This window comes from Epinephelus fuscoguttatus, linkage group LG4 (genome assembly GCF_011397635.1).
Source record: "Epinephelus fuscoguttatus linkage group LG4, E.fuscoguttatus.final_Chr_v1".
NCBI classification, from domain to species: Eukaryota; Metazoa; Chordata; class Actinopteri; order Perciformes; family Serranidae; genus Epinephelus; species Epinephelus fuscoguttatus.
The window spans coordinates 9,498,974-9,513,743 of NC_064755.1; the positions used below are offsets into that span (position 1 = coordinate 9,498,974).

Sequence of the window (14,770 nt, forward strand, 5' to 3'; positions counted from 1 at the left end):
TCAATGAAGACAGCCTTTCTCCTTGCTGTCACATCAGCAAAGCGGGTTGGGGAGCTGCATGCTCTCTCCGTCAGTGAGTCCTGCCTGCGTTGGGGGCCGGATGGTTCGTGGGTGACTCTCTGGCCGAACGTTGCGTTCCTGCCAAAGGTGCTGCCATGCACCCATCTCAACCGGCCGATTCATCTGGCTCGGTTCGACCCCCCGTCGGCCAACTGTGGAGCACAGTTGTTGTGTCCTGTACGGACCCTGGCTGCTTACCTCAATGCCACTGCGCCTGTGCGACGAACAGACCAATTGTTTGTGTGCTATGGGGGTCATAACAGAGGTTGTGCCCTCTCTAAACAGCGCCTGTCACATTGGATTGTGGATACCATCTCCTATGCTTACAGGGTCACTGGCCGTCCGTTGCCAGCCGGGGTCAGGTGCCATTCGACGCGGGGGGTCTCCACGTCCTGGGCTGCTCTGAGGGGTGTTTCACTGGAAGACATCTGTGCTGCAGCTTCTTGGGCGTCACCTTCCACGTTCCATCGCTTTTATCGCCTCAATGTTGCTGCTCCCCACCCGTTGGGCGTGGTCCTCCGCCACAGGACTTCTGATCAGTGAGGTAGGTCTGGGGGATTCTTCGTGACGTTGTTGGTATGTGTCATCCAGTGCTTATGCACCGCCTCTGGCGGTCAGTAGGGACGAGATAGAACGAAAGTTACAATGGTAACTACGGTTCTATGAGTCCTGGATGACCGCCAGAGTGTCTGGTCACTCTGAATCCTCGCGCGCTCGCGAGCAGATTTTAGGAACAGATCACCTGCTGACACCGGAAGATATAGCCTCCCGGAGTTCACGCAGGGGTCACGGGTGACATTGTTGATATTCGTACTCGACATGCGCTAGCGCGGGCGGAGTTATCCAGTGCTTATGCACCGCCTCTGGCGGTCATCCAGGACTCATAGAACCGTAGTTACCATTGTAACTTTCGTTACCCTCTGACGCAGGTGCAACCAACTAAAATGCCCCCGCCTGGTACATGCCTAGATTCCTCCAGTTCTCTCCCCTGTACCCTCACACAAACAATATGTATAAATAGGCCTACCACAACATAACAAATACAATAATAATTTATAACAATTAATAAAAAGAACCGACGTAACTTGCGTGACCGGGGTCTAAGCTTGTGGCACCGTCCAACTCCCCGGGGGAACCACGGCTTCGTCGGACGGCACAACGAAAGAGGAAGAGATGCCCACTGAAGCAGGAGCAGCAGGTAACGCCAACAGCGGCGTGCTGGAGGCGGCAGCTAAGCTGGAGAGCGGCTGGCGGCTGCTCCTGTCAACCCGGCCCTAAGGCGCAGGCCTCCCCTCCTAACTCAGGAGTGGTTAAACCTACTCAGCTGTCTTCGTCGCCGGCGGCCCTACCAGCCGCGAACGACACCCTCCCTCCCAGGATGAACGCAGCCGCACATGGAACAGGTCGCTCCCCAGACACACAGACAATCAATGGTGCTCTGCTTAGAGTCCAGCCCACACAATCAGCCGCAGCTGCAACTCATCAGTTCACAGCAGTGGTATGCTCAACATCACACCACAAACATATTACCCTTCTAAACTGCCCTTTTTAAATGTCTAAATGACATGGTTAAAAACAAAGAGAAGAACAACATGTACAAAACATCAGGTACTTAATAACAGCATATATAGAAATATAAAACCAAAAATGTATGACATGAGTATATTCAAAATGTATGAATAACAGCATTTTAAGACTACTGCGTAAAATAAAACAAACATACAACAACAGAGACAAAAAGAAGACGCAAGCTCACAGAGAAATTTTATTTTTATTATTATTATTATTATCATTTTTAATTTTATATACTTTATTAATCCCCGAGGGGAAATTCAATTTTTCACTCTGTTTGTCAATTACACACAGGTCCGAACACACACATGCACAAACTGGACCTATACATGCACAAAGTGGAGAGATGTCAGAGTGGGCTGCCCATGACGGGCGCTCCGAGCGGTTGGGGGGTTCGGTGCCTTGCTCAGGGGCACCTCGGCAGTGCCCAGGAGGTGAACTGGCACCTCTCCAGCTACCAGTCCACGCTCCATATTTTGGTCCGGACGGGGACTTGAACAGGCGACCCTCCGGTTCCCAACCCAAGTTTAGCATTTCGAATAAACTGAAGAATACTTTTATCTGGATCATCGTAATAGCAAATACTATCCCTGAGGTTTGAGGAGTAAACTGAATTAGAGTTTTCAAAGAGGTGAGATTCCAGATGGCTGCAAAATCTTTTGGACTTTTCACATTGAAGAAAAACAACCAAACAAAAAAGAGAAATACTTTCTATATTAATACTTATCAGAATATGCAACTGTACAGATAATCTGAGTCTTTATCAATCAGTCAATCAGTTTTATTTATAAAGCCCAATATCACATATCACAATTTGCCTCACAGGGCTTTACAGCATACAACATCCCTCTGTCCATAGGACCCTATCCTGAAGTCAGCTGTATGACTTTGTAGATGATGTTTTTGGCTGCTATATCAGTTTCCATCACTTATTAAATCTTCTATCAACTAAGTTATAGTAGGCTAAATACATGCTAATTTAACAAAGTCATCTGTATTTCTCATACCTGACAACCACCAACAGTTTCTGATGTACAAATGTAAACTATAGTGTTATTCACCAACTGAAAACAGATTGTGTTGTGTGATTTGGGAGAGGTGGATAATGAGGGCTGAACTCTCCATTAGATGATTCAACAAAACCCTGAAATATTCTGAATGTTCACATGATGAAAAACTAGAATGGGTGTTTAATTTTGTGGTGTTTAAGTTTGTAAATTTCTCTCCATATGAAAGAGAGCATTTATAGAGCATAATATTAATTTCAACTTTACTGATGTTGCATAGATTACAGGCACAAAGACAACAAAACATTTGCAGAGGCATAGAATGTTATATTGATGGCATTAGTTTTATTTCCCAGAATTATTAGGTCTGTAACAATATAGAAATAAATGAACATAAACATGCTGCTTATTTTTATACCTCATTATTCTATGATGTTTGAATTTAGTTGCAAACGAAGCTTGGGAAAAGCCTTCAGATAAAGTGGGTGGCTCTTAAAAGAACCGTTGGTTTGTTACTAGAGTCAGCAGGACTGTCTACTTGGAGCTGGTGTACTTGGTGACGGCCTTGGTGCCCTCAGACACAGCGTGCTTGGCCAGCTCCCCGGGCAGCAGCAGGCGGACGGCGGTCTGGATCTCCCTGGAAGTGATGGTGGAGCGCTTGTTGTAGTGAGCCAGACGGGAGGCCTCACCGGCGATGCGCTCAAAGATGTCGCTCACAAACGAGTTCATGATGCCCATAGCCTTGGACGAGATGCCGGTGTCGGGGTGGACCTGCTTCAGCACCTTGTACACGTAGATGGCGTAGCTCTCTTTCCTGGTCCTCCTCTTTTTCTTGCCGGTCTTGCTGACGCTCTTAGACACGGCTTTCTTTGAGCCCTTCTTGGGCGCTTTCACGGTGGTTTCAGGCATGATCGGGATGGTACGTTTCTTCTAAAACGAATGAAATTTACTACTGCAGAGCGGTGCATTTATATCCACCTGATGCAAATAATACTGTACTGTTGCTCGCACTGGATTGGTCAGCTTCTGAAGCTGGGAACAATACAGTGGGTGGGTGAGGGGAGAAAGAAGAAAGAAAATTCTGTTAGCCTATTTAAAAAGTAAAAAGAAATAGTCGGCGTTGGGTTAAATACAAAATTATTCAGCTATTTAAATAATAAATGATATACCTGGTATAAATGATATAGTTAATGCCACTCCGTTTCAAATAAAACACAAAGGAAAACATTAGTTTAAAATCTGTTCAAAAGCTTCTCTCTCTGATCTGTACAGGATTTTAAATCCTCACATCATCCACCTAAGCAGTTTGGACCCTTAAACAAAAACTAGAATAAATAGAGTAAACTTTTTAGACTTTAGACTTTATTGTCCCCAGAGGGGAAATTCTTTTCCACAGCACCACAACAACATATCTTCTCACATTTGATAGCTTGAACATGTTACAGTAGTGACTGATTATTCTGATCGTTTAGTACTAAAAAGCCTCTGTCCTGTGTGGGGGTAATGATAAAAACAAGAGGCTTTCAGAAACGTAATGTTAAATATCTAAATAAGGTTTAGGCACAAATGCCACTTGGTACACTGAGGTTCAGGTCAGCCTAGCCTGAGGTTTGGTGGTGGGAAATGCTGTGATGTGTCAGTAAAACAACTATGACTGCTGCCACAAACACTGGTGGATATGTCGCGTCTTGCTGAAGTGTCATGCCATTCACCATCCCCTACACCTCCAGATAACAACGTCTGCTTATATATTATATGAAAAGAACATATGCAAGGTATTTGTGGTTTGTGGCGACACACATTGCCAATATTTCATGACAACTCATTATAATATAAGTCAGTAAAGTAACAAAAATGAATTAAGATCTACTTAAAAAAAAACAACAACTTTTAAATCATGGGAAAATAAAATGTGAAATGCTACTCTCAAAAGTATCCCTATTCAAAAGTTTGTAAGTCTTTCTAAGCTGTAACGAGGAAATATTTTTGATAATATCTTTATATTTAAAATCTGTGAGCCAATAGAAGCCTCCCATTACTACCCAGCTGTATGAGCATATTGTATGATGTGTGTGAGCTTTTGGTGTCGCTCCATATTTGTGCTTTCAGTCAGAGTAAAAACTCTTGGAGCTCAGAAAGCCACAACATGGTTCAATCTGATAAGCATGATGAAGTTTCATCTTGTCTGTCCCAAACCTCCCAAATAGTTTCCATTGTGTGGGTGGAGCAGTGGGTCTGTGAGAGCTTTAAAACAAAGAAGAAATGTTCACACTTAAAGTCATTTAAATTGAATTCTAAAGAGAAATTATAAGATGAAAATCACATAGAAAAAATTAAACCAAATGGGAGACTAAAAAAACAAACATAAAAGTTGTATATTCTGTTGAAGAAAAAGCAAGGAGCAAAAATAAATAAATAAATAAATAAAAATATCACTGCCATGATACATAGTTTTTATATTTCTGAAAACCATTAAAGACTGAATTAATCCATGTGGAAAAACATTGCAAGGCTGCATGCTTTTGTCAATACATGAAGATTACTGTGTGTCATGTTAACACCATGAAACAGTTTTTAACATACTATGGAAACCCATTTCCACCACTGTGATTTCTTTATAGAAGTTATGAGAATTTACTTTTTTTTTATTATTTATTAATATGTTTTAGTATCTTAAAATAATAAGCTGGTAACAAATATAATAAATATTAAAAATTGAAATAAACCTGGAAAGCTGAAAAAGCTCATAATAACCCCCCAAAAAACAGACCTCAATGTCTGTCTGTGATTCAAAGTTGAATCTGTTAATTTACACAAATCACAAAAACTAAAGAAATAACACAACTGATTTCACCACACTCTTTAAATACATTCACTAACAGTATATAATCAAATATAATCATAGCTGACATGAGAAGAAACAATTGGAATATCCACAATTATCATGAACTATATAAATATGTCCCTTCTCCTGATCCAGTAAATTATATTATATATAATAATGATAATGATATAATTATGCATGAAATAAAAACATTTAATAAATGTGAACATGTTGGATTACATTAACTGATTTATGGAAGAGACTTGCAAAATGTTATCATTCAGGCTGTAGAGGAAGATCCACCGTATAGTTAATTATTATTGATGTGTTGTGAGCAGAGGAGTGAGCTCTTGAGTGAGGAGTGAGGTGGCTCTTAAAAGAGCCGTTGTGGTTTGTGGAGCAGCAGCAGAAGAGTTTAAGCTCTCTCTCCGCGGATGCGACGGGCCAGCTGGATGTCTTTGGGCATGATGGTGACTCTCTTGGCGTGGATGGCGCACAGGTTGGTGTCCTCAAACAGGCCCACCAGGTAAGCCTCACTGGACTCCTGCAGAGCCATGACAGCGGAGCTCTGGAAGCGCAGGTCGGTCTTGAAATCCTGAGCGATTTCTCGGACCAGGCGCTGGAAGGGCAGCTTGCGGATCAGCAGCTCGGTGGATTTCTGGTAGCGACGGATCTCTCTCAGAGCCACGGTACCGGGCCTGTAACGGTGAGGCTTCTTCACGCCGCCGGTGGCCGGGGCGCTCTTACGGGCAGCCTTGGTGGCCAGCTGCTTCCTCGGGGCTTTGCCTCCGGTGGATTTACGAGCGGTCTGCTTGGTTCTTGCCATGACTTCTTCTGTCTTTGCTCAGGAGAACGATGGGGTACTGTGAAGTGACTCGCTGCTCTTAAACTGTGGGACCGGCTCTGAGATGGTGACGCTGCTTCAGATCTCCGGCTCCTGATTGGTGAGGGGCTCCTACGGAGCTCAGCACCGCCTGAAGGAGCGACCCACCGCCCACATCTCCGCTGCTTATTGGCTGAAAGTCCATTCAAAAAAAGGTCCGCCAAAATTCAGGCTGGTCCGCCCTCTGCTGCTCTGCTGAAGCCTCTTTTCTGGTTGGTCTGGCAGGAGCCGGCCCGCGCTCCGTGGATATATAGAGGAGGGTTTCAGCTGCTGAGGGAACACTTGTCTTTGTCCCGACTTTAGAGAGCATCTGAAAAAATGAGTGGCCGCGGAAAAACCGGTGGTAAAGCCAGAGCCAAGGCAAAGACCCGCTCCTCCCGTGCTGGGCTCCAGTTCCCAGTCGGCCGTGTCCACAGGCTGCTGCGCAAAGGAAACTATGCGGAGCGTGTCGGTGCCGGCGCCCCCGTCTACCTGGCGGCTGTGCTGGAGTACCTGACCGCTGAGATCCTGGAGTTGGCTGGAAACGCTGCCCGCGACAACAAGAAGACCCGTATCATCCCCCGTCACCTGCAGCTGGCTGTCCGCAACGACGAGGAGCTCAACAAGCTGCTGGGCGGAGTGACCATCGCTCAAGGCGGCGTGCTGCCCAACATCCAGGCTGTTCTGTTGCCCAAGAAGACCGAGAAGGCCGCCAAGGCCAAGTAAACCTGGACACTCTTTAACTGCTGGAAATTGGCCCCCAAAACGGCTCTTTTAAGAGCCACACACTCCCCTCATAAAGAGCTCTGATTCTCATGTCGCAGATGTGAATAACCAATTACGAGTAGGATATTTTTTTTTTTTTTTTTTTTTTAAATCTAATGTTCTGCTATAATCTCTGACAATGGAAAAACACAATTATCCTAAATATACATGTGTTGAAAAAGCAGTCCCGTGAAAGCAAGAATAAACTAACAACTAAAAGAGATCATAAAGGGGCATAAAATGCTTCAAAAGTAGTTAACCTTTCTGAAATAATCCCCAGAGGATCTGAACAATTTAAGTCATTCAAAGTGACCAGAAATACAGAAAGCAAAGATACAGAGTCAGAGAGAGATGCTACCAGATACAAGATGGAGGCAGCTAATGACTAAATAGCCTACTGAACAAACCTCAAAGGACATAAAGCACAACAGTGTACAAACAGTACGCTGTGGGTGGCCTGGCAAAAACTATGCACAGGGCATATTAATTTCAATTGATAATATTAAGCCGAACCCATCAGGAGAGGCTGAGCCACTGTTTGTTTTTTTGTTCAGTGTATTTATTGACATTAATGGAGGTGGTCACCAGTTGACAATCTCAAAGGGCCTGGATCTAGCTATCTTAAGTACTTTTTCTGTCCTATTTCACAAATGTGGACAGACTTGGCCTAACCTGTCATTTTCACAGGTGTCCTCTCAGATGACAGTTCCCATGGATTGTTTAGTGATCGGGTGACTGTCATCCAGCTGAAGATTGGGTCTCATTTGTTTTTTCACTTTTTTTCCAATAATCATCACTTGGATTTGTTTGTTTATATCTTCATTGACACATGAGGTTGACCAGTTATCGGGCCAGCTGATGAGTGGATGTTCTAAGCTACTGAGTTTGAATTACCCATTATAGTTGTTTGTACAGTAGATAAGTCCACAATACTCTTTAGTTTACACATAAATGCCAGCCTTCATATTTAATTGTTTTATAAAATGTCTTGTTTTGGAATTGTGTTTGGTTTTGTATCCTCTGGAGGCTCCAGACTTGTTTTATATAATCTTGAAATAATTTATTGAATATATCCCTCTTTTGCTGTGTAGGTTTTGATATTTGTGCAATTTAATTCTGGTAGAAGTTGTTGTATGCTGCGCCTGACTGTCATGTCCCCAGTCAGTGTGATCAACAGGGCTCCTCTGGGATAGTCATGAAACACATCAGTAATTATCATCTTAAGTATAACATTCATTATTCTGACATGGGCCATTCTCCATAATTACTACCTTTACTTACTTTAAGAATATGTGATAGTAATAATTTGTATTGTTGAGAAAGTGAAACGAGTGTGTTTGTGGACCCAAATGCAGTACCAGGTTCGCAGGAACAGTTGGTAATGACTTTTATTAGCACCACAGCAAACAGGGAATGCAGCAGGCAGAATAAACACAGAATAAAGTTCGTTCTTCGGGCAAGTTGCCCTCACACAGTCTCTGAGGCTCAGATGAGGGAAAGAGAAGCGGCCGTGATCAGCCACGGGACCGAGGGGAAGCTCCAGAGCCCCCGGTTCCACACAGTTCAAAACTCTTTCGGAGAGAGGGGAAGAGATGAAGCTTACGGCAGCCAAAGGTGGCGAGGCAGACGCTCCGTAGCCAGAAGAGCCGTCAGCGAAGGCAGAAGCACCGTTGAGGAGCAGGCAGGAGGGTAGACGAGGCCGGGCGGAGGAGTCGAGACCAGACAAGCAGGCAGAAACCAGAGACGCTGAAGCAAAGCACGAGGTCGGGGACAGAAGGCAGGTGAGTTTACCGGGAGGCAGACGAGGAGAGCAGGTCGGGGACAGGCAGAGTTGGCACCGGGAGATCAGGCAGGAGAAGAACGCTGGAGAGTCTCGCATAATGCTAAAGAACAATCTGGCAGTGAGTGAAGGTGCTGGAGAGGCTTATATGCAAGGCTGGTAGATGAGCTGCAGCTGTGTAGACAGGTGAGCAGAGTTGGGCTGATGAGGTGGGCGTGGCTGGCAGGTAGAGTGAAGCAGAGGGAGGAGGAGTGGAAAAACACTGCAGCAGAGTGGCAGGAGGGGACTGAGAGACAGGGATTGTGACAGAAAGTAAAACTTCAGAGTTCTTACAGAACTGGTCAATTAGGACAGCTTTCATAAAGTAACTCAACTATATGGAATTGTATTCCAGTAGAGTAAATGCCTCTGAAGCTGATTTTTCAAACTTTTTTTGCCAATCTAAAGGTTCCTCAATTAGACAGTGCATCACAAGATGATATGGATGCTCCACTTTCTAAAACTGACGTCTTGAATGCTATTCAGGCCTTCCCCTCTGGAAAAGCAGCTGGCCCAGACGGCTTTGGCTGTGAATTTTACAAAGCATTCCATGAAAAAGTTGTCCCTTTCATGCTTAGGATGGTGAATGACTCCATGCGAAATAAGAAGCTCCTCAGCTCATTGTATGAAGCAAATATTTGTTTTGCTTCTAAAAAAGGGAAAGGAAGAGTCTGACCCTGCAAGTTATAGGCCTATTGCTCTTTTAAATTGTGATCAGAAAGTAATAACTTAAGTTCTGTCTAAAAGATTGGTTAATCATATTTCAACAATTGGTGAAATACTTCACGGTGTGAAGTTTTGTCATGTTGAATATACGTGGATGATTTACTGATCTGTTTATCAGACCCAGTAGTCTCTGTTCCCGACCTCCTGACCTACACTAAATCATTAAGCAGACTGTCAGGATTACAATCAACTGGGAAAAATTGTGAGTTTATGCCTTTGAAGAATAATTTGTGTCCTGTATTCTTCAAATCTTTGCCATTTAAATTACTCGCTACCCACATTAAATAAACCCCCTCACATTTCTAAAGCCCAGTTATAGAAGAATGCAAATAAATAAATAAATACACTGATTGATTAATATGTGTTTTGTCTGTGGGTGTGAACATGGTGACTTTGTCTCAATCCATTTTCTTCCCTGTAAATCCATGTGATCATTGATTGATAACCCGGATCTGTTTCAAAGTCATGAAATCAACCAGACTTGATGTTGTTCGCTCGCAGTACCTCCAAACAGCTTTATGAAACAGATTCTGATTCAGTCTGTTTGGTTAATTCAAGACGGGCTGTTGTAATAAGACCTGGGGCCTGTTGTTCGAAACCTAGATAAGGGATTAAGCCAGGATATGTTGGTTATCCTGGCTTAATTTAGCGTTGATTTGGTTGTTCGAAAGCAGAGGCACATATGTTGCCATGGAGATTTATTCTGTTCACTCAGCCTGGTCCCGACCAGGCTAACAACCAGGCTTAGTTTAGCCTGGTGCCTTATCTGTCCAGTCAGCTGTCACTGCGATCAGAAATCAATGTGTTTTACCATCATTTCATGTTATTATGTACATATTTGCCTCATTTTTGAACAAAATACATTAGCCTACAATAATAATAATAATAATAATAAAAAAACAACATTTAACATATAAAACATTTTTTTGTCATATCCCAAACATACTTTGACATGCACATATCGTCACCAATAAAAGGATTAATTGTTGGAATAAACATACAAGTAGGTGTATTTGGCATTAACACAATTAGTGGTTAATAGGTATCATAACTGTATGACTTTCCCAAATTATATTCCCAGTTAACTGGACCAATAACTCCAGTGTACTTTACATCAATGAATGAAAACAAGATGAAACCACAATATTCTTTGACCTCATTTTATTAAAATGAAAAATACTAAAAATCAGTCACTGTCTGCTTTGAGATGTGGAGAGAAAGAGAGAAATAATATTGATTAATACATTGCATCACAGTCATGCTTACAATGTGCATTAAAATCACTTACTTCTTTCTCTAGTTTCTTAATTTCTAAGTCCAATTTCTTTAAGGATTTTCTTTTAATTTGTCTTACACTGCAAGACAATCCAAAGTCAGACAGTCCACATAACACCAATGGTTGATTAATGAATGAATAAAATGATTGATTCCATGTACAGTATACTGGAATAATGTAGGCCTACCTTGTATGAAGAGGGCGGTTCTCCTTAACTTCTCTTAACTTCCACTGCTCACCTTTATGGCGAAGTGTACAACTGTTAATTTGTGGAAGGCACTTTAATTGTAGGCTAATTATGACAGATTAATTTGCGCCGCAAGTGTATATTTTTAGATACCTCTTAAGTGTCCACGATGAGACGCTGCTCACTGGGTGAGCAGTATGCGGCACACGTCCTCTCCATTGCTGCATCTGTGAATCTGTGATCGATCTCGGGGTCTATTTAAGAAAGCCGTGGACGCGCACTCACCTGAATAAGTTCCACCTGGCTTGACAAAGCCGCGTCTCCTCAGCCTGGCTTGGTGTTCGAACAACCAATTAAACCAGGATGGATTTAGGGGAATTTGTCCAGCCTCGCTTTTCCACTTATCCTGGATTGGTTAATTCTACTTTCGAACAACAGGCCCCTGCTTTTCTGAGTCACCTCAGAGGAATACCAGCACAGTATTATAATTCAGGATGAGATCAGGGAAACACATTTGGACAATAAAGATACCTCAATGCCTCATTGGGTCATTTGTACAAATACAGTAGAGTTCTGTGATGAAGCTATGATGCCCGAATTATGCTGCTGTGAGGAAATGGGCTGTAGGCCTATATGTGGGACAGCCCACACAGAGTTTTAGAGCGTGAAGTACAGATCTGTTTTTAAAGCACCAAAGAGCAGCTCAGTCGCTGTCCAAGGTCCTGTTTTATGGCATTTGTTTCTCATCTTGGTAGTTTCAGTTGACAGTGAGCTGTGATGCTGCCACCAGGCTGCAGTCTTTGTATTGGACCACAGACACTGACACATAACATGTAGAGCAAAGGGAAATAAGAAACAGAGATGCCTTTACCTCAGGATGATCAATAACATGCACACAACATGTGCTCTGGATTTAATCTTTTTCCAGAAAAGGGCAAACGCTGTGACAGGCTGTGACAAATTCAGGGTAGAAACAGTCAGACTGAAGGACAAGGAGTCAGAAATGAGAGGACAGGTGAGTGTATAAAGGTTTGTTGTGCTTGTGCACACTGACTGACGGCATTCCTGCTACCATTAATGTATTTATTATTTATATGAAATATAAACGTTTATGTTTCTGTTACGTAACATAGGTAAATAATGTGAAGTATACCTTTCCACATCAGAGCCTCTAATAAATCCACTCAACATGTGTGTCCTTCTTGAATTTTGGGTCAAACTGGTTTCTATTCAGAACAATGACAGATAGTTTATCTGAGCTGCTGTTCCTCTGAAAGTTTTGAAGGAAGTCCAAATCTAAATTTCAGTCAGTCCTCACCTTGAACCTCAGCAGAAAACACCGAATAGGCTAACTGTTGTGTGACACTTGATTAAGTCTTTTAATAATATTTAGGAATGTATCAGTGAAACTGTGTGTAACATTTAAAGCCACGTACTGCTTCCACAGACAGCTGACATGTATTTGTCGGTGTGGTTGATCATTAATAGTACAACTACTAACTATTTAAATCTAAAGGAGTCACAGCAGCAGCAGCAGCTCTGATGGTCAGTCTGGCTGAACTGCACCATGAGCCTCGGCCATCATCATTGTGTTTGCTGACACCAGAATAACTTCAGTTTATTCCAAAGTCATCAACAACAGATGGTTGTTTTTACACGGAGTCCCTGAACAAACATGTGGGCTGCTGGAAAACGGCTTTGGTGGAGCTGTGATGCATTTGAAGTCATTTTAGGAGACAAATGAGTGGGAAAAGCCGCTGAGCAGTGCTGGCCACGGCGGTGAATAGGTGAGGTTTGGAGGCTCCACAGACAAAATGCAGAGAGCATCAGAGCTCTACATGACTTGAATATGAAGAGGCACAAGTCCGCTATCGGCTCCCTTCACTGTCAGCCTTCAGCACTTGTCCCACATTTAGTTTTTCACCTTTTGTCAGTCAAGAGAAAACACAAGTGCTCCAGCTTTCACACTGCACAGAGGAGCCACGGGCTGGGTTGAGTCTCCACGGTTCTCACGGTGTGTTTAAGGACAGCCTCCTGCTCGGAGCTTTCAACAGTCCAGTCAGTCACTCTCGTGTGTTACTAGGCAAGAACAACATGGCAGAGACAGCTCCAGCTCCGGCCGCCGCGCCGGCCAAAGCCGCCAAGAAGAAGGCGCCGAGACCGAAGAAGACCGGTCCCAGCGTCGGCGAGCTCATCCTGAAAACTGTGGCCGCATCCAAGGAGCGGAGCGGCGTGTCTGCGGCCGCCCTCAAGAAGGCTCTGGCTGCCGGAGGTTACGATGTGGACAAGAACAAGTCCCGCGTCAAGACGGCCATCAAGGCCCTGGTGGCTAAGGGCTCTCTGGTCCAGACCAAAGGGACCGGGGCCTCCGGCTCCTTCAAGATGAGCAAGAAGGCTGGCTGAACCCAAGAAGGTCAAGAAGCCGGCCAAGAAAGCCGCTCCTAAAGCCAAGAAGCCCGCAGCGGCCAAAAGCCCAAGACAGCGGCAGCCAAGAAGCCAGCAGCCGCTAAGAAGTCTCCCAAGAAGGCCAAGAAACCCGCAGCGGCCAAGAAAGCAGCCAAGAGCCCCAAGAAGGCTGCAAAGAGCCCGAAAAAGACCACCAAGAGCCCCAAGAAGGTGGCCAAAAAGGCCCCTGCAGCCAAGAAAGCCCCCGCAAAGAAGGCAGCCAAGCCCAAAGTCAAGAAAGCAGCAGCCAAGAAGAAGTGAGCTGTCAACAAACTACTCACTAAAAGGCTCTTTTAAGAGCCACCCACATCATCCTTAAAGAGCATTTCCCCATTTATTATCCGTTCAATAAAAAAAACTAGTGTTAGATTAAATATGAATATTAATTTTTTTATGGTCTAATTTCAAAAGTAAAAACAAAGAGCTAAATGTTCTTTTCACATCTTATCATAATTGATATAAATAAACGTGTTTTTTCTTACAGTTGTGTTTTCAGTGGTGGAATGTATCTAAGTAGGCTTAAGCATGTGTCCAATAGCATTTCCATTTTATGTTGGTTTATAGGTTATTTCTGCAACTCTTTCCTCCACTACATTTATCTGACAGCTGCTTCATTTTAAACTAATAATTGATGTTTGCTTGCTCACATTAAAAATCTGTTTGTGACCTTACAATCAGCAAATAAGTTTAGTACATACTTTTTCTAAGGTCATGATTGTTTTGGGGGGAGGTATAAACACAGTTGATAAAAAAAAATAATGATTTAGACGCTGAGTTTTAACTGTGTTCACGCAGTGATTGTAACAGATATCTTTGTTTGCTCATTTTTAAACTTCTTTAATTTCACTATCTTTAAACTTCATTCTCCCCCCCATCCATCAAGAACTGGATGCTAATCTGCACAAGGTGCTGAAGGGCATCATGAACTCGTTTGTAAGCGACATCTTTGAGCGCATCGCCGGTGAGGCCTCCCGTCTGGCTCACTACAACAAGCGCTCCACCATCACTTCCAGGGAGATCCAGACCGCCGTCCGCCTGCTGCTGCCCGGGGAGCTGGCCAAGCACGCTGTGTCTGAGGGCACCAAGGCCGTCACCAAGTACACCAGCTCCAAGTAAACATTGATGCTGTTTCTAATACTAAACCAACGGCCCTTTTAAGAGCCACCCACTTTATCTGAAGACTTTCCTAAAATGAGTACTGTGTATTACTGACCAGACAGTTGCGAC

General features: G+C 43.6%; 4 protein-coding genes and 1 pseudogene across 4 annotated transcripts in view; 3 read left to right on the forward strand and 2 right to left on the reverse strand.

Annotated features, from left to right (window-relative positions):
• The window catches only part of LOC125887938 (uncharacterized), a 145,401-nt gene that overhangs the window by 128,612 nt on the left and 2,019 nt on the right, over nt 1-14,770 (forward strand). Inside the window, exon 4 of the mRNA XM_049575089.1 lies at nt 5,844-5,857. Coding sequence (XP_049431046.1) covers nt 5,844-5,857 — 14 coding nt within the window. The remainder of the gene's footprint in view (nt 1-5,843; nt 5,858-14,770) is intronic.
• LOC125887969 (histone H2B 1/2-like) lies at nt 2,601-3,564 on the reverse strand. The gene has a single exon (XM_049575122.1). It carries the CDS (start codon nt 3,546-3,548, stop codon nt 3,174-3,176), a length of 375 nt encoding a protein of 124 aa, XP_049431079.1. The 5' UTR covers nt 3,549-3,564; the 3' UTR covers nt 2,601-3,173.
• Nucleotides 5,879-6,308, reverse strand: LOC125887953 (histone H3-like). The gene has a single exon (XM_049575107.1). The coding sequence runs from the start codon at nt 6,287-6,289 to the stop codon at nt 5,879-5,881; it is 411 nt and encodes a 136-aa protein (XP_049431064.1). The 5' UTR covers nt 6,290-6,308.
• On the forward strand, nt 6,659-7,076 carry LOC125887985 (histone H2A). Its single transcript, XM_049575138.1, has one exon. The coding sequence runs from the start codon at nt 6,665-6,667 to the stop codon at nt 7,049-7,051; it is 387 nt and encodes a 128-aa protein (XP_049431095.1). The 5' UTR covers nt 6,659-6,664; the 3' UTR covers nt 7,052-7,076.
• Nucleotides 13,166-14,483, forward strand: LOC125887948 (histone H1-like; annotated as a pseudogene).

Bases quoted from the DNA above. Each gene is read 5' to 3' on its own strand.
- LOC125887969 (XM_049575122.1), bottom strand. From the start codon at position 3,548: ATGCCTGAAACCACCGTGAAAGCGCCCAAGAAGGGCTCAAAGAAAGCC.
- LOC125887953 (XM_049575107.1), bottom strand. From the start codon at position 6,289: ATGGCAAGAACCAAGCAGACCGCTCGTAAATCCACCGGAGGCAAAGCC.
- LOC125887985 (XM_049575138.1), top strand. From the start codon at position 6,665: ATGAGTGGCCGCGGAAAAACCGGTGGTAAAGCCAGAGCCAAGGCAAAG.